Here is a 22595-nt window from a genome sequence, read left to right as displayed (position 1 = left end):
TCGGCCCTGAGAGGTGAAGTTCTTCTTGCGAGGGAAGAGGGGAAGATTTTTTCTTCATACTAAACAGAGTTGTTTAAGTTTTGCTGGGCACAAGGAACCTTAATGGATTAAAATTGCAGCAGTGATCTTGTGTCTTGATTGCAGTGAATTATGGGCAAGGCAAAGATCTCTAGGAAAGGATTTTGTAGTTTCTGTTGAGCATACTGGATAGTAAACAACAAAATAAATTATCATACTGAGCCCAATGGCATATGACAATTGCTTGTCTCTGCTCAGTGCTGGTGAAGGGGCAAGGCAGGACATAAACCAAATTGTATCTGGTCTCCTGGCTTCTTACAGGGTGAAGTTAAGCAATGTCTCTTCTGCCAGTTACTGGAAAATACTCATTTTTTCTGGTACTGGTGCCTCATCATTCCATAGCCTCAAACTGAGGTTGAGATGCATTTCCTTTGTTTGGCTTCTCTGTCGAAGTCGGTTAGGGCAAGGGGAATGTATCTTGTGGAGCTGTACAGAGAACCTTCTGAGCAAAGATATTTTCTGTTTCTAATGTTAAGCTAATTGATTGTCTGCGTCCCTTGAAAATAAACAAGCCAATAGTCCGCCCCTCCTCAAATGCTTTAAATTACCCTTTGTATGCTCTTAAGTAAGGTGCTGGACTGCTAGCCTGTTGAATCTGTGACCTAGGTGATATTCATTCTAGTATATTGCCATGTATCCTTCTTCTGGACCTTACCTGTTCTTCAAGCTGTGAATCATGATCGGTCACAACATCATGGTTGCTACTATTATCAAGGAAGAACGAGGCAATCCTGTAAAAGAAGACAGTCCCACTTTTGACAAGATAATTCAAGGGCAGATATGTTCTGGTGTTTCACCAAAGTGCCCTCATGCTTTACATGGTTTAGATGAGCAGTTATATCTCTTTAAAAAAACGAGGAGTACTTGTGGCACCTTAGAGACTAACCAATTTTTTTTTTTTTCTTTTGGGCCGAATTGCTGCTTTGACTTGACAGACACTTTACAAGTTTATTTAAAGAAAAGACCTACCTCTGGTTGAAACAGTCAAGCGTGTTTAAAAAATTATCAATTTCAGTCTCCTTTACCTAATTTCCATATCTTTTCTAGCTCTCTATTACAAAGCGTTCCTGATGAGAAATTTCAATGATTTTAAATAATTAAAAAAAAAACCCAACTCATGCTTTACAGATGCTGTGTACTTTTTAATTGCAGAATACAAAAAGTCTTCCTGCAGGGGATAAATGACACTATTTTTTCTAGTACATTGAAAGTAGCTGTCAAATCCTGCTGAATAGCGTCTCTGATTCAGTGACTTGTAGTTAGCAACATTTAATGAATACATATTGCGGACTGCGGTGGCTCCCAGTAGGAGGGTTGCTGGGTTTTTTCTTTTTGACCCACTTTGTTGTTGGTTTATGTATTCCTTCAGTTTTGTGAAATACCCCATTGGTGTCCCTTCCATAAATTAAAACAACAACAAAAAATCACAACATGAACATAAACAAAAGGCTACCCATAAATAAATCCACCTCAGCCCAGACCCTCCTCAGCCACCTTCGAGAAGAGCGGGGAGGGAGGGGAGATAGACTTTGTAGCTGCCCAGAAGGTTAAGAAATCTGGACTAAGGCCGGGAGGAAATTCCAAAACCGGGTTCAGAAAAGAGCTACAAGAATGATTCAAGGTCTGGAAAACCTGCCTTGTCGTAAGAGACTAAAGAAGCTCAATTTAGTTTATCCAAGTGACAGTTAAGAGGTGGCTTGATCATGGTCTACAAGTACTTACATGGGTAAGGTATTTCTGTTGCTAGAAGCCTCACTAATCTAGCAGAAAAAGGCCTAATGAGATCCAGTGGTTGGAAGCTGCGGCTGGACAAACTTGGATTAGAAAGAAGGCTCATTTGTTCAACCGTGAGGGTAACTGACCATTGGAATAACTTGCCAAGGGGCTGTGGGTGGATTCTCCGTCTCTTGAAGTCTTTAAATCAAGACTGGTTGCCTTTCTAAGGCCTGGTCTACACTAGGCGTTTATGTCGAAGTTAGCGCCGTTAAATCGAATTAACCCTGCACCCGTCCACACTGCGATGCTATTTAGTTCGACATAGAGGTCTCTTTAATTCGACTTCTGTACTCCTCCCCGACGAGGGGAGTAGCGCTAAATTCGACATGGCCATGTCGAATTAGGCTAGGTGTGGATGGAAATCGACGCTAATAGCTCCGGGAGCTATCCCACAGTGCACCACTCTGTTGACGCTCTGGACAGCAGTGCGAGCTCGGATGCTCTGACCAGCCACACAGGAAAAGCCCCGGGAAAATTTGAATTTGAATTCCTTTTCCTGTCTGGCCAGTTTGAATCTCATTTCCTGTCTGGACATCGTGGCGAGCACAGCAGCACTGGCAACGATGCAGAGCTCTCCAGCAGTGATGGCCGTGCAGTCTGGGAATAGAAAGAGAGCCCCAGCATGGACTGATCGTGAAGTCTTGGATCTCATCGCTGTGTGGGGCGATGAGTCCGTGCTTTCCGAGCTGCGATCCAAAAGAAGGAATGCAAAGATCTACGAGAAGATCTCTAAAGACATGGCAGAGAGAGGATACAGCCGGGATGCAACGCAGTGCCGCGTGAAAATCAAGGAGCTGAGACAAGGCTACCAGAAGACCAAAGAGGCAAACGGACGCTCCGGATCCCATCCCCAGACATCCCGTTTCTACGAGGCACTGCATTCCATCCTCGGTGCTGCCGCCACCACTACCCCACCAGTGACCGTGGACTCTGAGGATGGGATACTGTCCACGGCCGGTTCCTCAGACATGTTAGGGGACGGGGAAGATGAGGAAGGAGATGAGGAGGGCGAGGCAGTTGGCAGCTCTCACAACGCTGATTTCCCCGACAGCCAGGATCTCTTCATCACCCTTACAGAGATCCCCTACGAAGCGTCCCCAGCCATTACCCCGGACACAGAATCTGGTGAAGGATCAGCCAGTAAGTGTTGTAAACATCTAAACATTTATTTTTAACAAAACAGGAATATTAACAATTAAAAGAATGGGTTGTTCATGATTAGTGTGCCCTAGGCGCTTAACGGTTTAGTAAGGGGCAGTGCAAGTTTTGAAAAGAAATCTAGCAATGTCCGGTTTTCAGTGATTGTCCTGCACAAGCCGCTCTACTGTGTATTCCCTGCTACTGCAGCTACAGTAAAATGCGGTCTATATGTGCGGGGATAGAGCAGTAATCCTCCTGGGACATCTCGATGAAGCTCTCCTGGAGGTAACTTGAAAGCCGTTGCATGAGGTTCTTGGGGAGAGCGGCCTTATTGGGTCCTCCGAAGTACGACACGTTGCCGCGCCACGAGATTATCAGGTACTCGGGGATCATTGCTCTGCACAGCAGGGCGGCATACGGCCCTGGTCTTTGGAGGCTTTCCCGGAGCATTCTCTCTTTGTCGCTCTCGGAGATCCTCATCAGGGTGATGTCGGCCATGGTGACCTGCTTTTAATTAGGTAGGGGAATGTTAGTGTTGGGACTGCTTTCCCGTTCCTTTACAGAACTGTCACCGCTGGTTTGCAGCCACGCGGTGGAGGCGGGAGAGGGGCAGCCGAAAGGGATCATTCCCGGGGACAGCCGCGAGGGGGTGGGACAGGGGCAGAGTTCCCGCTTGCCGGATTGCTGGCAGCAGGGACTGACATTGATTTAAATGTGAAATGAGGCCAGTGGTAATATAAAAGTTTTAAACTGCCACAAGTGTACGGCTTACCATGTCTGCCTGCAACAGAAATTCCGTTGTGCTGCCTCGCTTCTCAAATGTGCTGTTCAAGACCCCAGGCACAGAATGCGAAGGCCGAGAATTCGACCTTGTGCTGAGTGCGCATGTGAAAGGTGCTGTGCATGGTCTTGTTCACAGAGAAAGACTATGTTCTTTGTTCACAACTACATTTATCTTTCAGAGGAATTCACTCCCTTTTTCCCATTTCCACAGCCCCGTCTGCGACTGTCTCACAACCTAGCCTGGAATCACACTCCCAGAGGCTAGCGCGGATTAGGCGTAGGAAGAAGAGGACACGGGAGGACATGTTCTCTGAGCTTATGGCCTCTTCCCAAGCCCAGGCAGCACAGCAGACCCAGTGGCGGGAGAACTTGACCCGAATGCACCAAGCCAACATGGATCGGGAGGAGAGGTGGCGGCAGGAAGACCAGCAGGCGACTCAAACGCTGCTTGGACTACTGAGGGAGCAAACGGACACGCTCCGGCGCTTTGTGGATGTTCTGCAGGAACGGAGGCAGGAGGACAGAGCCCCGCTGCAGTCCATCTCTAACCGCCCTCCCCCGCCACCAAGTCCCATACCCACCTCACCCAAAGTGCAAAGAAGGAGAGGCGGCAGAGTCCCTGCTAACTCTCACTCCACCCCTGCAGAGAGCTCTAGTAGCAGAAGGCTCTCATTTCCCAAAATTTGAAAAGTTCTTTCCTTCCCGCCTGACACAAGCCCACGTCCAAGTTTCACCTCCCAATGCCATGTGTAGTTGATAATAAAAAATTTGTTTCTGTTAACTACTGTTTCAATCATGTTCTTTTGGAGGAGGAGGGGAAAGGGGGTTGGAAATTGGACAGGACAGTCTCCTTTGGCAGGGTACATAGTCGGGGGCAGGCACAGCAGCAGGGCACATACACAGTGCAGTGATGCAGTGACTAGTTGCCCCGGTTAGTCTGGGAGGTTGTTTTGATGTAATGTTGGGGGGGGTGGGTTGCTCTGTGACTTTGTGGCGGGGGAGGGCAGTTACAGATCTTAAGCGCCGGTCCTTAGACAGGATCACAGAGCCACACAGCATGGGATCTGTAACCGTCCTCCCCCTGCCACAAAGTCAAATAGACCTCCCATACACACAGTCCCGATCAGGAGGGGTGACAGGCTCCGTTGAAACAAGCATCCCACCGCAGCGGAGCCTGTCAATCCTTGAGTTTAGAAGCTGCATTCGCATCACAACACTAGACCCGCCCCGCACCACAGTCTGCGTCCCAGTTTTAAAAAATTCCCGCTAAAACAGTATTAAAGAAAACGGTGTGCTTTAACAAAGTAGAACTATTTTTATTTCGACACGTGTGTTGGAGGGGGGGTGAAGGGGGTATGTAACTGGATAGGATAGTCAACATTACCTGGGTAAAGAAACGGGGGCAGGTTTAGCTTCTCAGTACACAAACTATAAAATCACAGGTTACCCTGCTCACTCAGGAACTTTGCTTTCAAAGCCTCCCGGATGCACAGCGCTTCCCGCTGGTCTCTTCTAATCGCCCGGCTGTCTGGCTGTGAGTAATCACCAGCCAGGCTATTTTCCTCAACCTCCCACCCCGCCATAAAGGTCTCCCCCTTGCTCTCACAGAGATTGTGGAGCACACAGCAAGCTGCTATAACAATGGGGATATTGGTTTCGCTGAGATCACAGCGAGTCAGTAAGCTTCTCCATCTCCCCTTGAGACGGCCAAAAGCACACTCCACCACCATTCTGCACTTGCTCAGCCGGTAGTTGAAGAGTTCTTTTTCAGTGTCCAGGGCGCCAGTATAGGGCTTCATGAGCCAGGGCATTAGCGGGTAGGCTGGGTCCCCGAGGATGACTATAGGCATCTCCACATCCCCAACAGTTATTTTGTGGTCCGGGAAGTAAATACCTTGTTGCAGCCGTCTAAACAGACCAGAGTTCCTGAAAACACGAGCGTCATGAACCTTGCCCGGCCATCCCACGTAGATGTTGGTAAAACGTCCCCTGTGGTCCACCAGTGCTTGCAGCACCATGGAAAAGTATCCCTTTCGGTTAATGTACTGGGTGGCCTGGTGGTCCGGTGCCAGGATAGGGATGTGAGTTCCATCTATGGCCCCACCGCAGTTTGGGAATCCCATCGCTGCGAAGCCATCTATGATCGCCTCCACGTTTCCCAGGGTCACTACCTTTGGCAGCAGTACATCAACGATTGCCTTCGCTACTTGCATCACAACAACCCCCACGGTAGATTTGCCCACCCCAAACTGGTTCGCGACTGACCGGTAGCTGTCTGGCGTTGCAAGCTTCCACAGGGCTATGGCCACTCGCTTCTGTACACTCAGTGCAGCTCGCAACCGGGTGTCACTGCGCTTCAGGGCAGGGGACAGCAACTCACAAAGTTCCAGGAAAGTTCCCTTCCGCATGCGAAAGTTTCGCAGCCACTGGGATTCATCCCAGACCTGCAGCACTATGCGGTCCCACCACTCAGTGCTTGTCTCCCGTGCCCAGAATCGCCGTTCCACGGCATCAACATGACCCATTGCCACTGTGATGTCCTCGGCGCTGGGTCGCCTGCTTTCTGACAGGTCTGTGCTACTCTCAGACTTCAGGACATCACCGCGGTGCCGTAGCCTCCTTGCCTGACTTTTCTGCATCTGCCTCAGGGAAACCTTTATGATAAGCTGCGAGACGTTGAGAGCGGCCACAACTGCAGCGATGGTCACAGCGGGCTCCATGCTCGGAGTACAGTGGCGTCCGCGCTGTCAATGACTGGAAAAGCGCGCGAACTGTTTTCCCGCCGGCGCTTTCAGGGAGGGAGGGCGGGAGTGATGGACGGATGACGACAGTTTCCCAAAAGCACCCTCGACTCATTTTGTTACCCAGAAGGCATTGCCGGCTACACCCAGAATTCCAATGGGCAGAGGGGACTGCGGGAACTGTGGGATAGCTGACCACAGTGCACCGCTTCGAATGTCGACGCTATCACCGTTAGTGTGGACGCACAAAGTCGAATTACTGTCCTTAGTGTGGACACACACGTTCGACTTTGCAATATCGATTACAAAAATTCGATGCAAGTAAAATCGAACTACTCTCGTAGTGTAGACAAGGCCTAAAATACCTGGCGGCGCTGCAATAGACGTTATGGGCTTGATGCAAAAATTATTGGGTGCGGTTCTCTTATGCAGGAGGTCAGACTAGATGATTCTATTGGCCCCTTCTGGCCTGAAATTCTAGGAACCAAGGACCCTTTTCGGAGAATACTCCTCCCAGAGCTTCCTCTTGTTTGTACAGAGGAGGCTCCCGCACAAGTGCCTCTGCTGATCTCAGGCTGCGCAGTATATCGCAGGGAGAGAAATGCCTCTTGGGTAACCAGGTTCCAAACCATGTAAGGATGTATTGGTTAAACTCAGCATCTTGAGTTCCACCTGGAAGCGTGTGGGAAGCCGGTGCCGATTACCGAGGGTTTAATGTGCTCCCAATGTGTAACTTCTGAGTAAGCGGCTGTCGCATTCCATCCCCAGGCATAGCCCCATGTAGAGCTCATTCAGGTAATCTGATCTTGAGGTGACAAAGGAGTGGATGCTTGTGGCAAGGTTCACGTTTGAGAGAGAGGCCCACACTCGTCTTGCCGGACACAAATGGAAAAACTGGTTTTTGCTTCGGCAACTAGCTGGGCATCTACAAGCAGCCCAGGATCTAACCTCCCTTCCCCCCAAAATAGTGGGGCACTGATACGAGTTCAAATGGCTCCCCCCAGGCCACCGACGTTCTCTGTGGGGAATGCTGGAATCCAGCGAGGAAATGCGATTGAATCTCACTGAATCATTGCACCGGATGGGGCTTCTTAACTCTGCCCTGGAAATAAAGGAGACGGGAGTGGCTGAACTAGAGAAGACTCTGCAGGGAAACCCCAGGAACAGTCAAGCTTAGGAAGAAAGCTTAGCCTGAGATTTTCAAGGTTGGTATTTGAGCTAACAAATATCTAAACCCCACGGAGGAGGTTAAGTGTGCACTAAATACTGTGCCCGATCCTCAGGTCCTTGATTTCAGGGCCAGTTCAGAAGCCAGGCCTATGGGCTGCTCTAAATTACATTGGCTAGCCATGGCCCCAGAAGGGGCTGTAGGCCAGCTGGGGACCACCAGAGCAGACTGTCATCTCGCCATACCTCATGTGCTGCATGGTGCATGAAGTACACCACAGTAGCCAGTAACGCGGGCTTAGTTGGGGACTTGTCTGTTTTCTGCTCCCTTGCACCATCCATCAGTGCAAAGGGAGGATCTGGCCCAGTGGATGTAGGTCCCCCAATGAGTGGATTACTTAGTGGATTATCATTGTCATTGCGTTTAGCGACAATGCCATTTTTTATGTTCTCACTCCTCGAATGTATTAGCATTAAAACTGACAAGCAGGGGTGCAATGGATGAAGCTACAATGATTCTATATAGCTGACCATAGCTCAGATATCCCAGGAGAAGAATTTGTAACTGCTGGGGACAGGTTCGGATTCTGACCCATTCTCAGGGAGGTAATAATTTTAATTCTTCTTAGTGTAAACAAAATAATTGAAGTGAAGTACATAGGCCAACTTCATTTTTATAGGCCATGCCCAAAGGCCCAATTCTCTAAGGTGCTGACGATCTTAAACCTACACTTTAAGCCAGTGGGAGCTATGTGTATGTTCAGCACTTCACCAATTGAGCCCTACATGCATCAATATGTAGCCTTTTTAAACTGAGCCTGTTGTGTCGTTTCAGGTGGTTGAGCTTAAACGTAGATTGTTATTTTCTAGATTCTCAAAATACAGTATGTTTGGGACACTTTCTATGGGGTGAAAAAACTGCTTAGAAATCAAGCATTTCTGTGCTACTGTTGTGAAATGCAGCTGTCTTGTGAGTGCTTTTCAACGAAGGCCACTGCCAGCCTGTACATATTTATGATAACCCCCAGCCACCGACTGATCTGCCACTGATCTCAGAATGAAGAAAAACGTTCATCATAAACAGAGCCTCATCACAGCAAAGGACTCTCAGCATTATATATCCTGCACTGTATTTTATTGTTTTAAATCCAATGATTGGTTTGTATCTGTGTCAGAATCTTTCACCCTGTTTTCTCTCAATTCCCCCCCCCTCCCTCCCCAGGGGGAGGAACCACAAAGGGGGAAATTTTACTTTGACTTCTGTGTTGTAATATTTATGCTTTTAGAAGCAAGAACACGGAAACCTACGTCAAAATTTTCTTCCACTTTATATCCACTACATATGAGTGGGCTAACAATATGTCAGCGGGAAGTTTTGAGGCCATATATCCTATGTAAGATGACAAATCAGATAAAAAGCTTTTGCAAAGCCATTACTTTGTCAGCAGTTTTATGCTGAATGTTTTGCCAGTTGCCTAATAGCAATTGAGGTTCTTATTTAATAAGCTATTAGATATTTTTTACACAGTGATATTAAAGTGCTGGGATTTTTTTAAAATACAGTTTGGCATTCTGGATATGTTATTTCCTTGAAGTCTCTATTTACATGTCTTAAATAATATTGGGCCATAAGTGCCATTAATTTGGTCACAGTGGAGAGTACTGCTTAAAAATCAATGGTACAATATCTCTCACTGTGTGTCCATTCCATTATTTAATCTCCAGTGACTGGTAGTGTGTATGCCAAAAATTAAACTGATTTCCCCCAACAGCAAGTCTTCTAATTTCCTGCGCTCAGAGGAGCGTTTATATAATCACAAATGCAGTCGCAAGGGGACTGGATGGCTTAGGGCATTAGTAATGAGAGACAGAGCCTTTCACCTCAAGGTCACTGTTTCTAATCCGGATCTGATTGGAGGGACTGAGAGTGCCTTCTGACAGGTGGTTGGTGTGAAATGAGGAAGTTCTCAGTACTGTTAGTGAAAAGATAGCCCCATTGGAAAAGTCACCGTCACAGGGACTTTCTTTTTGGCAGTCTCTTCAGGGAGAGACTGGGAACTACCCTCTGACCTGTACAGGACACAGTGCTCCTGCTGCTCATATTTTGGCAAGCAGCAGTGTGAAATTAACAAGATTGTGGACAGTTTCACTGCTGCTGTTCAGAACCTTGAGGGCAGCCGGCGGAAGTGTCCAGAATCAGAGTTACTTTTCTGTGGCTGCTGCTGCTACCGCTGCTTGGAAAGGCGATGACTGGCGGTAGGGGAAGGAAGTGACGCTATTCATGGGGGAAGGTCCATTAAGTAGAGGCTGCTAGAGGCATAGAGTGGTGGAAGCGCCCCACCACTCTGTAGCAGCGTGGAGGCTCTGGAGAAGGAAGGGGTTAAATGGATGCAGGAGGAGGAATGGTACTCTTGGGGAAGCCTCCCCTCTAAACACCACCTTGCCCACTCGAGATGCCAAAACGAGCCTCATTCAGAGCAGTGTGTGTAGAGCTTCACAATATGAACCTCCATCTTTCTTGCAGATTTTGATCAGCGATGAAATAGTTAACAAAGTTGACCCTGATTGCACCTGCTGTCATGATTCACTAGCAATTAAACTGCACTTCATGCAGGTCTCAAGCACCTGCAAACCTGATGTCTTGCAGAGACCCCTTGCGTTCTGCCATCTATTACATCGCGGCACATCTGTCAGGAGCAGGGCCTTTTGCTCACTTCCCACGTCGACTCTGCTTCAGCAGTGAAAAATGAAGGACTCCATATCCCATGATCATTACCCCCTCATCTACTCTATCCTTTGGTGCATTGAACTGGATAAGGTTCCAGAGGGGCCTAGTACATTCTTAAGATGCCTATGGATCTAAGAACTTGGTTATAATTAGTATCACTTGGCTTGCAAATCAGGTGATACCCAGTTTAAGATCAGGAAGAAGTGTCCCAGCCACGTTAACAAGAACTTGATATTTCTTAATGAGACACAAGCAACAGGGATTAAAACAAAAGGAAAACAAAACAAAACTGGAGCAGTTGAGCTCGTCTTTGAGAATATGACCAAAGGGAACATTTCGAGAGCTGCGCTTTTTTTTTTGGCAATGTGCACAAATTACAATGGAAAATGACCATTCTAATTAGAGGAACATCTTTGTCGAAAGATAGTGGAACTAATGACCACTGAACGAGGTCACCGTTAATCTTATTCAAAAAGGGGAGATGGCAGGGCATGGCGGTTAAAATCAATGGCTCTTGGGGGAGTGTGAGCAGCACTGCAGAAGTTAATGGTGTGCCCTCTCACGCTACCTGTGGCTGCTACGTTCTCCTTGAAAGCGGCCGTCGGATGTGCAACTGCTTTAGAAGTGACATCTGCTTCTCTCCCTTAGTTGTTTCCCTCACATCTGCAGCGACGGTGACAAAGCACATGCTCCTCTTCGTTCGCCCTCATTGCTCTGACCTTTCCTGTGGGCTCATTTTTTATGCTTTGCCTCCTTAATGACTATTCTAATTCATTTCTGCCCTTGCTGATAGTCTCATTAGGGCTCGGGGAACGTTTGCCTAGTGAGGAAGCCCATTGTTTTCTTGGAAAATAAAAGTTCTTCAGAGCTGAGAAGCTTACCGGTGTGCTTTGGAAATGCCATTTCTTGCAATTTTTCTGCCTCTGCCCCTGTATGCCGAGTGTTTCCTGCTTAGAAGGAGCCGGCTGTGTTTTCTTCAGCAGGCCATTCCCTGTTGTTCACACTCCCCCCAGAAAACTCCCGTACTCCATTGCATTTCAATGGAGACCAAAATCTGGATATTCAAAAATGTAGTCTGAAACACTGCACCCGTAGCTGCTATTGCTGTGGTAACAACTGACCTGCTGGCTACTGTTGTACTGTCATTGCTTCCTGTTACAAATGTAGGTAGAAGTAATCACAACTGTTTGGCTTCTGAAATGAATTTGGCTGCGTCAGCTCAGTTCACAGCACGTGGATTTCCACATTATGGGGGGACAATATCCCTCCTCAATATCACAATTTGCAATTGTTGTCCGCCTTGGCGGTGCTTTCAATGAAGAGAATAAGGGTTGAATAGCCAGTGAAATGCCATTGCTCTCTCCAGCACAGGGTAGGGAAGCTTTCCACAGTCTGCTCCTGTTGCATGGATTATGGAGGTGCCCTGGTGACTATGTAGTTAGGGTGGGATCCACAAAGGGAGGTTAGCATTGCAGTGCTGAGTGTCTATTGCTGAGGCTCCTAGAAAATCACAGGAACAATTTTGCGATCCCCAAGGCTGTGTTAGGTGCCCAGGTGCCCTGTGCGATGAATGGGGAGAAGGGCGGGGGAGACAGGCAGCTAAGGATGCGATCCACAACAGCGAGCTTAGGTGGGCAGCCGCCTAGCATGCTAGCCCATGGGAGATGCTGCCCAGAGGAGTGTGTGCTAAGCCCCGCCTTTCTCTCAGAGATAGGCGCCTCTGTCAGCTTAGTGATCCACAAACGAGAACCTGCTGCCTCATGTCAGGAGGTTTCAGAGCCTAAGCTGGCTTTTGAGAGAGGGAACTAGGCACCTGCCTTACTCCACACAAAAGAGGAGGGCAAGGAGAAGGTCTTACTTCTAGCCCAGTGGGTAGAGCACTCATCTGTGATGTGGGAAACCCTGGTTCAATTCCCCCTTCTCTGCTGGAGGAGGAGACAGGATTTGAAGAGGGTTCTACTGCTCTCAGGAAAGTGCTCTGACCTCTCAACTATGGGATATTCTGATGTGGGGCACCCTTAGCCTCTCCTGTTGAAGCTGTTGCACTCTGTTGTAAAACGAGGCAAACTCTAAACATCATTAAGCAACAATGATCAAGGCATAGGGTCTTTCCCAGAGATTAATGACCAGCTGAGAATTAGTTGATGGCCCACTGCCCAGTACGTTAGCCAATCTGATTTCTTGTAACATCTCCAGTCACCTTATATTTTAATATGTGCCTGTCATTTTAAAATGTCATTTCACATTTCCCTGCCAAATGTATCCTTTTCATTCACAGTAACCTCCACCGACTCTTGTTTTTCCAGGAACTAGTTCTGTTAGTGGCATCACATATTGTCACATGATTTGTAATGAACACAAACCAATTAACAGCGAGAGGGAATTACTGTTGAAGCTGTTCTTTCAAAATAAGAATAAAAGGAGAAACGGGAAAAGAAAAACCTTTATACAACCCCACCTTTTAAAGACAAACATCGCTCTTAGATCTTTCATGAGCAGAATCTCAAATGATGGCTAAATAGTGAGTAATTATTTATCTACTTTTCTGTAGCGGATCTCCCAGTTAATAGGACTGTGTCTGAATTTGGTAAACTGATATTATTTAATAGGTGAAATACACCCTTGTGTAAAGGACCAGCACAGGGTCTTTGCACTGCTTAAGTCCCATTTAAATACTATTTTGAGTCCTTAAGGAGGATTTAATTAGCTCATATTCCTTGTGCTGGCTCTCTGAGTTTCACCACTTGTATTTGGAGGATACAGGGCTGATTTTCATTTAAAATTAAGGAAATGTTTCTTTCTAAACATCTGTTTTCTAGCACATGACACTTACTTAATCTACAGGTAGTTAAAGCAATAACTTCTGAGCTAAAAATTGCTGTTTCACATTCTCCAAGCTCACCTCATTCATGTCACCTGGAGGACGATACAGTTTGAATTAACTAGATTAATTGTTGAATGCAATTAGGCCCAAACTGGGTATTTGGTATCCCAAGTGATGGGGTGTCCAAAAGGCTTATTCCTCAAAATGTGTTTGGTTAAAAGAACTTCAGTTCCTTTTTGAGTTGCAGAGAGCCATGTTTTTCACAAAGGAAATAACCGGTGTGCAAGAGACACGTGATTATGAATAACGTAATGCTCAGCTATTATATATATGATCTGACCTGGAAATGGATGAGCCGTTATGTATAGAAATAAATTATGAATACTACATCAAAAAGGGGCAAGCTCGCATAATATATATGTAAGCATATTTTAAAAGAATTCTCTACTGTATCTTTGAATGATACAAAATTCCCAGGACACTCGGAGACCATTACAAGAACAAAATAAAAGTCAAGGATGCTCTGAGGCTGACCGGTGGGATGGGTGAGCCTACAACAGAAAAATACGGGAAATCTATTTGATGATGGAAAAGAGCAAATGTATTTCTAAGCCTTTCCATCTGCCTCACTGCAGTTCTATGTTTGATTTCAATTATATTACACTGGCATAAACGTGGAGTAATTTGGTAGTGAACCGGACCCAAGGAACAGGATCTGTGCTTTTATATGAAGGGACTGCTTTCCTGCTCTGGTGGGATATTGTTTGTATCTGTACATTAGCAGCCTCGCCCACTTAATTATATTAATATTGTCATCCTAGCATTTGTTTTCACTAATTGGTGAATTAAGGGATTATAGACCGGATCCATCATCTGACAAAGCCATGCATCCGACGAAGTGGGCATTCACCCACGAAAGCTTATGCTCCAATACATCTGTTAGCCTTAAAGGTGCCACAGGACTCTCTGTTGCTTTTTACAGATACAGACTAACACGGCTACTCCTCTGATACGGATCCATCATGGTACTTAAGCACTGAATCCAATGAGACTACTCATGTACTTAAAGTTAGGCCTCTGTTTAAGTCACTGATTAAATCAGGACCTATGTACTGTGTTCTGTGTATAGTACGTAGCCACTTTCATCAAAGTGGGTGCCTTACCCCAGGAGCTGAAAAGCTCTCCAGGGAGCTAGTCACATTCCCTCTCCCCTTCACTCATGATAAAAGTGTGAAAGAAGGGGCAAATAACAGGAAGAGGACTGTCTATATATATGCTAGTGAGAGTGAATGTTAATGGGACAGGGGGGAATATTCATGCAGTGTGTAGAGAAGAATACTGCTTATTTGCTGGAAAATGCAATCTTTCCCCTGCATTCTTTCAGAACATGTTCACAGAACTGAACAGAATTGGATTATGATGTCAAGCTCCAGACAAGAAACAATTAGCACCCGTGCACTCTGAGGTGCAAGACACTTTATGATCTTAGATTCCATTGATACAAATGACACACATTTGGGCCAGACTGATTACCGATACCTCGGTGAGGGAAATCCGTATTCATGAACTTTCGCTCAGCACCAAAGCATGCGGAGGTGGTTCATCTTCTAATTCTTCATTTGCTTCCAGGTCACTCTCCAACCACTGTCCTTTTTTGTGCAGCAACTTTTTTTTCCCCATTTGCAACACCTACTTCTGTCACAGCTGTTTTGATTTATCGACCACTCAGATTTAATACTCTGTTCCTTGGTGAAATCTTGGAGCTCATGTCTGATCTAAGGTCACCTACACTACTTATTCTAGGGGACTTTAATCTCCATATGGATGTGCCCTCTGACACCAGCCAAAGAATTCACTGTACTACATGATTCACTCCAGCTTTGTCAGCATGGCCACTTGCCTGCACATCTGAGAGGTTGTGCTTTTGATTTGGTTAACTTTCTGGGTCTCTCGTTATGAGGGTTTGCGAGCGCACACCTGGCTTTCCAATACATTTCTAGATTTATTGTACCCTTAGGATGCCACACAAATAAGTTGCTTGTTTGAAGGGGCTCGTTGCCTCAACTCATCACTTCCAGCCCAAAATGAACGTTCATTCTCCAGCTGGAATTTTGCAATGCTGGCTTGTTGTTCTTTGCATGTGCTTGTATCATTTACCCTGCATGATCCGGGAGTGCAAATGTATTTGAGGGAATGAAGGCTTTAACATTTTGTGTCTCATTCACGTTGTGGTTTGGGTTAAATCTTGGTGTTATGGGCTGCTGCCTTTCATTCAGGATAAATGTAATGAGCTGGCTGAAACAATCACAGTTGCATATAAAACCCAGGCACATGGAAGACTTGAGAAGAACTGAACTAGGGGGCCCAAGGGGTTTCAAATGCAGGGGTTCAGTGTGGTGGAGATGTTTCTGTGTGAGAGAAGAGGCAGTGGAAGTCATAGAGTTTAAGGCCAGAAGGGACCACCAGATCATCTATCTGGCCACCAAACATCACCGCGCACCTGCACTCTAAACCCAACAACCCAAAGTATTACAGCCTACAGGAAACTGAATTTGTGCCCCAGATAGAGAATAGAGACCGAGTGGCCAGAAAGCTAAGCAGACAGTAACAGGAGCACTGGGTAATGTGGCCCTGAGAGAAAGCTAAGAGAGGAAGGTTTGGGACATGGGGAGCTGGCTGGAAAGGTAGGTATGGAACAGTGAGCAAAGGAAGTTTCTCCTGCTATTTGATTTCTACTGTGTTCAGGGAAGCTAGACTTTATTCACAATTCTTGTAAAGAAATAAGACTGCATCAAAGAAAATACCTGGTTCTATCATCAATTTCTCTTCATAGTGGAAACAACCTGCGTGACCCCAAACTTTTGACTAGCAACTCAAGGCAAAAGGGTTAACAACAGGAATGCTTTGGGACTCAGAAGTCCTTAGGCATTGAAATCAGTTTTATAAAGTAGGAGTGCACCACAGCTTTGTACTGTAGACAATTTTAGGGCACCAATAATTGTGGTAGACTAGCTGGGCAGCAGGCATGTATTTAAGGAGCACAAGAACAAGGAATAACAGACTTAGCTCCTTGCTGTCTGGAATGGCCACTAGTGCCTAGTAGACATTTTTTGCACCAGGTCGTCTTTTGCTCATTGTGTCCAGGTCATTGTTTAAAAGGCCCATCTTACATATTTACCCTGAACGCACCTGGACTTGGGCTCATTCTGATCTCTTGTGGCAGGGTAGTCCAGAGTCCTCCTTTGAGAATAGCATCCTGAGAATTTCACACTGGCTCTCATCAACTTCGTAGCCCTGACAAGTGAAACTGGACACGGTTAGGCTGTAGATGCAGAGGCGATCGTTAATAGAGACCCTCTGCTTTAGTCCTTTTACAGATTGGTCACAACCCAGCCTGCGGACCTCCCATTGGCTTCTCGCACAGTCACTCAGGCTGAACTCATCGCCCTGCTCCCGGGGGACATTGAGTGTCCAGAACTGCGGTGCCCCGCTCTTTTTGTGTATGCCAGCCACATGCTGGCCTTCCTACCACCCTGTGCTGCTGCGCCCATGTTCCGGCCAGATCCCAGGCCCAGGTCCCCCTCCTGACCTACCCCCCACGTGCCTCCCTGACCATAGCACCCTGGGTGGTCGCCCAGGTCGCCCATCCCTACGACTGGTCCTGACGGCTAATTCAGTAAATACTCTGGGTGCAATGCTTTCCGCCCATCCTCTGGGAGGGAATAGGGATTTGGTGGACTGCATTGGTGCCCAGTTTCTGTGGGGATGGAAACTAGGGTCGCAAAGGGTTTCACACCTTGTCTTCTCTGCCAGGGAAGAATGCCCTCCTCCCTGAATGGAGATGGCCAAAGAAACTCCCTGAGGAGAACCTTGCTCTTGATCTGTTACCAGCAGAATGTATCACTTCTTGGTGATTTTCCCCGTTGGCATGCCAGGATGTAACTAAGGGCAGAATTTGGATTGCAGCTCTTGGCTATCTGCTCTTAACAGGGGAACAAATGTGAGTGCGGAGCATTTCTATAAGAGAGCCCATAGGGGCTTTGCTCTTCAGAGTCTGAGTCTCTAGAGATCACCTTCCTCTACCCTTCTTTGCAGTTCCCTCTGTAATGGCTTTCCTGATGTCTTCTGGCACAGAGTTCACTTCCTATGATCTTCACTCTTTAAAATTTTTTTAATCCCCCCTTCTCTATTGTGTTGGCTTCCTGAGAGTGCATTGATTACAAGATATTTTAAGGCTGTTCATGAGCGGTTCTGTCCTTATGCTCTAAGCTGTGTGCCTTAAAAGCATGACAGGAAGGTTTGCTATTCTATGCAAGATGGAAATTAAAATGTGCAGAAAAGTGGAATCCCCGTTCTTAAGTTCCTCCTTCATGGGATTCTCTGCCTTTGGGCGGGTGCAATAGGTTTCAAGAGATCTAGGCAGAAGAATAGTCTGTCTGAGTTGGTGGTTAGTTTTGTGGGTTTTGTTAACTCTAAAAGCCGCACCACAAGCTAAAGACTCAATGCTCCAGGCTGCTGAGCTCTGAGGAGTGGGGTGTGGAAAGCCAGCAAGCTAACACTGAGTACTCAGCATTCGCTCAGCGCCTGTTCACAGACATTTCCTTACAGGTAGGAGAAATGTGCCTGGTGCTCAGCAATCAGAGTAAATACCTTTAGAGATGTGCATTGATGAGCAAAAGTAGGCATGACTATGAGGATGGAGAAAATCCATTACAAGGGCAATACAGTGAGTGCAGATGATGCACATGGCAGACATCTTCTGGCTTTTCAGTAACTTCCACTACAAAATGGGAGTAGTGGCTTTACCCCCAACGAACTTAAGAGCTGCACTAAGAAGAGAAGGGGCAATCAAGAAGGTCTTTTATTCCACTGGAGAAGAGTAGCTCTCTCAAAGCTGAGCACCCTACCTTTTACCAAGAGACAATTCGAGGATGTCTTTCCTAACCTTCTTGAGCAGTCTGGAAGTATGAAAAATTGTATAGTAATGTAGCTGTGATGCTGGCCGACGAGGTGCCAGCTTATACCGAAGCCCCAGGTCAATGTGCTTGTGTATTAGTATAGATCAAAGTAATGGTTAAATGTATAACAATGTATTTGGTGTTTAAACTTCATGAAAACGAATAGGTTGTTACTTGCATTGTTTTCACTTATCTGTATCGTGTTATAATGTCATAGCAAGTATTTACATTGTGCGTACCCCTGTAACTAAATAACCCACCCAATGCGGAAGACGCCTTGTGGAATGCAAATTAAGAACTTTAACGGAAGAGTGCTAATTTGAAAGCAATCATTATGTGTGATGATCGGCAGTCAAAGGCTCTAAATATATTCCTCACTCACTGTCATCAAAGGAAAAGCCCACAAAGTGACACTGTCAGTTTGCTTTCTGTGAGAAGAGGCTATAAGACTGGATTCAAAGAAAGATCCTTTATCTCTGGACTAGTATCAGAGGGGTAGCCGTGTTAGTCTGGATCTGTAAAAAGCGACAGAGTCCTGTGGCACCTTATAGACTAACAGACGTATTGGAGCATAAGCTTTTGTGGGTGAATACCCACTTTGTCAGACGCATCTCTGGTCTGTTTGGTTCTAACAGGGCAGAATAACTGAACGAGAAGATGGAGATCCCCAGAATTATTCTGGGTAGCCCTGAGAGACTTTTGGGAAACTGGCAGATTATTACATCTCTGCTACCCTTTGGAATTATAGAGTGTGACACACCAGTATATATATTTTACCTGCTTTAACTTCTCAATAACTCTCATTTCATTTTCTTAGCTAATAAACCTTTAGTTAGTTTATTATAGAATTGGCTACCAGTGTTGTCTTTTGTATAAGATCTGGAGTACCGATTGATCCGGGGTAAGTGACTGGTCTCTTAGGACTGGGAACACCCTGATGTGATGTGATTTTTGGCTTAAGTGAGCTTTTATCATAAAGTCCAGTTTGTCTGGGTGGCAAGAGCGTCTAAGGGGGACTGTCTGTGACTCCGTGGTAAGACTGGTATAATGATCCAGGAGTTCACATTTGGTACTGGTTGGGTGAAATCTAATTGTAGAACACACCGTCAGTTTGGGGGTGTCTGCCCTGTTTTCTGACGGTCTGCCCTGAGGTAGGCACTCACAGTTGTGAGCTACTCCAGACAGTGTGACAGTAGCTACCAAGACAAGGTACAAAATTCAGTTTTGCTTTCTGCCAGTGTCCTGTTGTCACTGAGCGCCAGCCTGGCCTAAACCAGGGATAGGCAACCTATGTCATGCGTGCCAAAGGCGGCACACGAGTTGATTTTCAGTGGCACTCACACTGCCCGGGTCCTGGCCACCGTCCGGGGGGGCTCTGCATTTTAATTTAATTTTCAGTGAAGCTTCTTAAATATTTTAAAAAACTTTATTTACTTTACATACAATAGTTTAGTTATATAGTATAGACTTCTAGAAAGAGACCTTCTAAAAACGATAAGATGTATGACTGGCACGCCAAACCTTAAATCCGAGTGAATAAATGAAGACTCGGCACACCACTTCTGAAAGGTTGCCGACCCCTGGTCTAAACCCTGCACTTTGTTGACATGGTGTCATGGCTGCAAACTCCACACGCATACTCATTTCAAAACAGGTCTCATTTTTTAGGCTGCATGCCTAAGCTGAATCCTGATAGTCTTAATTAGATGAATAGTCCCATTGATTTAACAGGATTACTCATGTAAAATAGGCAGGATTTGGCCTTTAAAATGTATGTTCATTCAGCTACACATTTATTGTTGGATATATTCAATCTGTACAATATACAAATCGGTGAGGATTTGGATCTCTCAGCATAACAGGTTAGTATCTTTTCTTAGTCATTAATTGCTGGACACCAGATGCTAAGATTTCAGAGTAGCAGCCGTGTTAGTCTGTATCCGCAAAAAGAAGAGCAGGAGTACTTGTGGCACCTTAGAGACTAACAAATTTATTAGAGCATAAGCTTTCGTGGACTACAGCCCACTTCTTCAGATGCTAAGAGTTGATGTTTCATATATAGTGTATCACAGATTCAAATATGTACATTTATGTAATGTGTTTGTACCAATTCTTGACTTTTTCCTCACTCCCTTTTAAGGTATCATCTTCTGGGGCCCAATCTAGGCCCTAATCTTGCTCAATTAAAGACATTAGGAATCTTGTCATTGACTTCAATGAGCGTAGGATCAATTTCTTAGTACCTAGAGAACAGAAGACTAGAAGGGGCAGGGCAGGTGCAAGGATGTTTTACACCCTAGGTGAAACTTCCACCTTGTGCCGCCCCCCTCCCGGAGCCCTGTGGCAGCTCTCTGCCCCCCCTCCCCGCCCTCAGCCCCCCCCCCCCCCCCGCGGCAGCTCCCCTCCACCCTGAGGTGTCTCCCCCCCCCCCCCCGCAGCGGCTCTGCCCTGAGGTGCCCCTCCCACTGCATCTCCCCCCGGCCCGGGGAGCCATGCGGCAGCTCCCCGCCCCAGCTCACTTCTACTCCGCCTCCTCCCCAAGCACGCCGTCGCTGTTCCACTTCTCCCGCCTCCCAGGCTTGCGGCGCCAATCAGCTGTTTGGTGCCACAAGCCTGGGAGGGAGAGAAGCAGAGCGGGGTGGGCGTGCTCAGGGGAGGAGGCAGAGCAGAGGTGAGCTGGGGCGGGGAGTTCCCCTGCGTGCCCCCCCTTACTTGCTGCAGGCGGCCCTCCCCGCGCCCCCCTGCCCCAGCTCCCTGCGCCTAAATGCCAATGACGACTGGGGCAGCCGAAGATCCGGTCGCCCCCGAAGGACCCGAGATGCCGTCCCCCAAATGCTAGCGCCCCTATCGGTTGCACCGGCCCTGGGAAGGGACCACCTCAGTTATTGAATCCAGTCTGCTGCTACTGCAGGCAATGGGAGTTTTTACATTGATTTTATTGGGCATTGGCTCAGGCCCTTTCTTTGATTCTATTTAACAATAAATAAATAAAAGCTCTTTAAACTAAAAACAAGTGTTTATAAAATCTTGCAGATCTTCAGGCTTCTGTTTATTGTGGCTAAAAATTACCGCACAGAGAAATGGCGTAGACCAATCATTTGGAATAAAGTGCACGGCCAGTTTCATTTTTTATTATATATACTGACTTACGGAACATCAACTGTCCTAGAAGCTGGGATTGTATTTATTATTATTTATTATATGACTATTAGGGACTTGCGTGAAAATACACAGCCTGCCAATAAATCTAATGTGATAACTATAAGAGAGAGATTTTTATGCTGTGTTCAACATTTTTCATTCTATAAAATGTTTTATGTATTTTACTACTGTCGCATATTTTGCTTAAAACAGTTGTGTGTGTGTGTGTGTGTGTGTGTGTGTGTTCCCCCCCCTCTGGAAAAAATAATATATATATTTTACACTTTGAGTGCTCAAATGGAAGAGTACATTTCCTTTTTTGTATTATAGATATCTAGTTTTCTGTCCATTAAGATTGTTGTACATACCAATTTGACAGCAGAGACCAGTCACATCTCCAGCTGGGTTTGAAATACTTGTGAAAGCAACACACACACACACACACACACACACATACACACACACACACACACACAAAAGGGACACTGGTAAGCCAATCTAATTAAAAAAAAAGTTTAATTTTTTTATACTCTCAATGTGTGAAAAACCTCCTCAGAAGCTTGATTATAATATTCCCAGCTCCGCTGATTTTTGGTGGCTTTCTGTTTAGCAAACTCTGGGCTAGATCCTGTTCATTTTACACACGCAATGGAGAAATTCCATTCACTTCAATGGGATGTGTTTGTGTGAGTGAGCAGAGCAGGATTTAGCCCACTGATATTTGCTGGTGCATGTTTATAGAGAATGCATGTCTGCTTTGTGCACTGCTGTCTTCATGCGTTAACTAGAGATGGGTCAAAACTGCAAAGTTCGGTTATAGGTTCACTTTCCCTAAATGTAGTGGTGTTCAGATCAGTGATTTTGGTTCAGTTGATATTAGAAATAAGGGACAGGCACTAAAGGGTGGGGGAGGAATAGCTCAGTGGTTTGAGCATTGGCCTGCTAAACCCAGGGTTGTGAGTTCAATCCTTGAGGGGGCCACTTGGGGATCTGAGGCAAAATCAGTACTTGGTCCTGTTAGTGAAGGCAGGGGGCTGGACTCAACTCAATGACCTTTCAAGGTCCCTTCCGGTTCTAGGAGATGGGATATCTCCATTAATTATATAATTATTATAAGGCCTGATTCTGATCTGATCACTCACTTTGACTATTCCCTTAGGGGTAGTCCTGTTAAAGTCAGTGCCTATGTGTCTCTCCTACACAGTCCCCAATAAGGGGTGATTCATGGGTAGGATGGTTGTGGCCAGAACCAGCCTGTA

General features: G+C 46.2%; 2 protein-coding genes across 4 annotated transcripts in view; both read left to right on the top strand.

The window, feature by feature from the left end:
• The window catches only part of TAFA4 (TAFA chemokine like family member 4), a 120193-nt gene that overhangs the window by 69974 nt on the left and 27624 nt on the right, over window positions 1-22595 (top strand). The gene's annotated exons all lie outside the window — the stretch shown is intronic.
• Window positions 1999-5785, top strand: LOC135972524 (uncharacterized). The gene is made up of 2 exons (XM_065550708.1): window positions 1999-2994; window positions 3989-5785. Exons 1-2 carry the CDS (start codon window positions 2418-2420, stop codon window positions 4462-4464), a joined length of 1053 nt encoding a protein of 350 aa, XP_065406780.1. The 5' UTR covers window positions 1999-2417; the 3' UTR covers window positions 4465-5785.

This window comes from Chrysemys picta, chromosome 7 (assembly GCF_011386835.1).
Source record: "Chrysemys picta bellii isolate R12L10 chromosome 7, ASM1138683v2, whole genome shotgun sequence".
Classification (NCBI taxonomy): Eukaryota; Metazoa; Chordata; order Testudines; family Emydidae; genus Chrysemys; species Chrysemys picta.
This window is presented reverse-complemented; position numbering and strand designations above follow the sequence as displayed.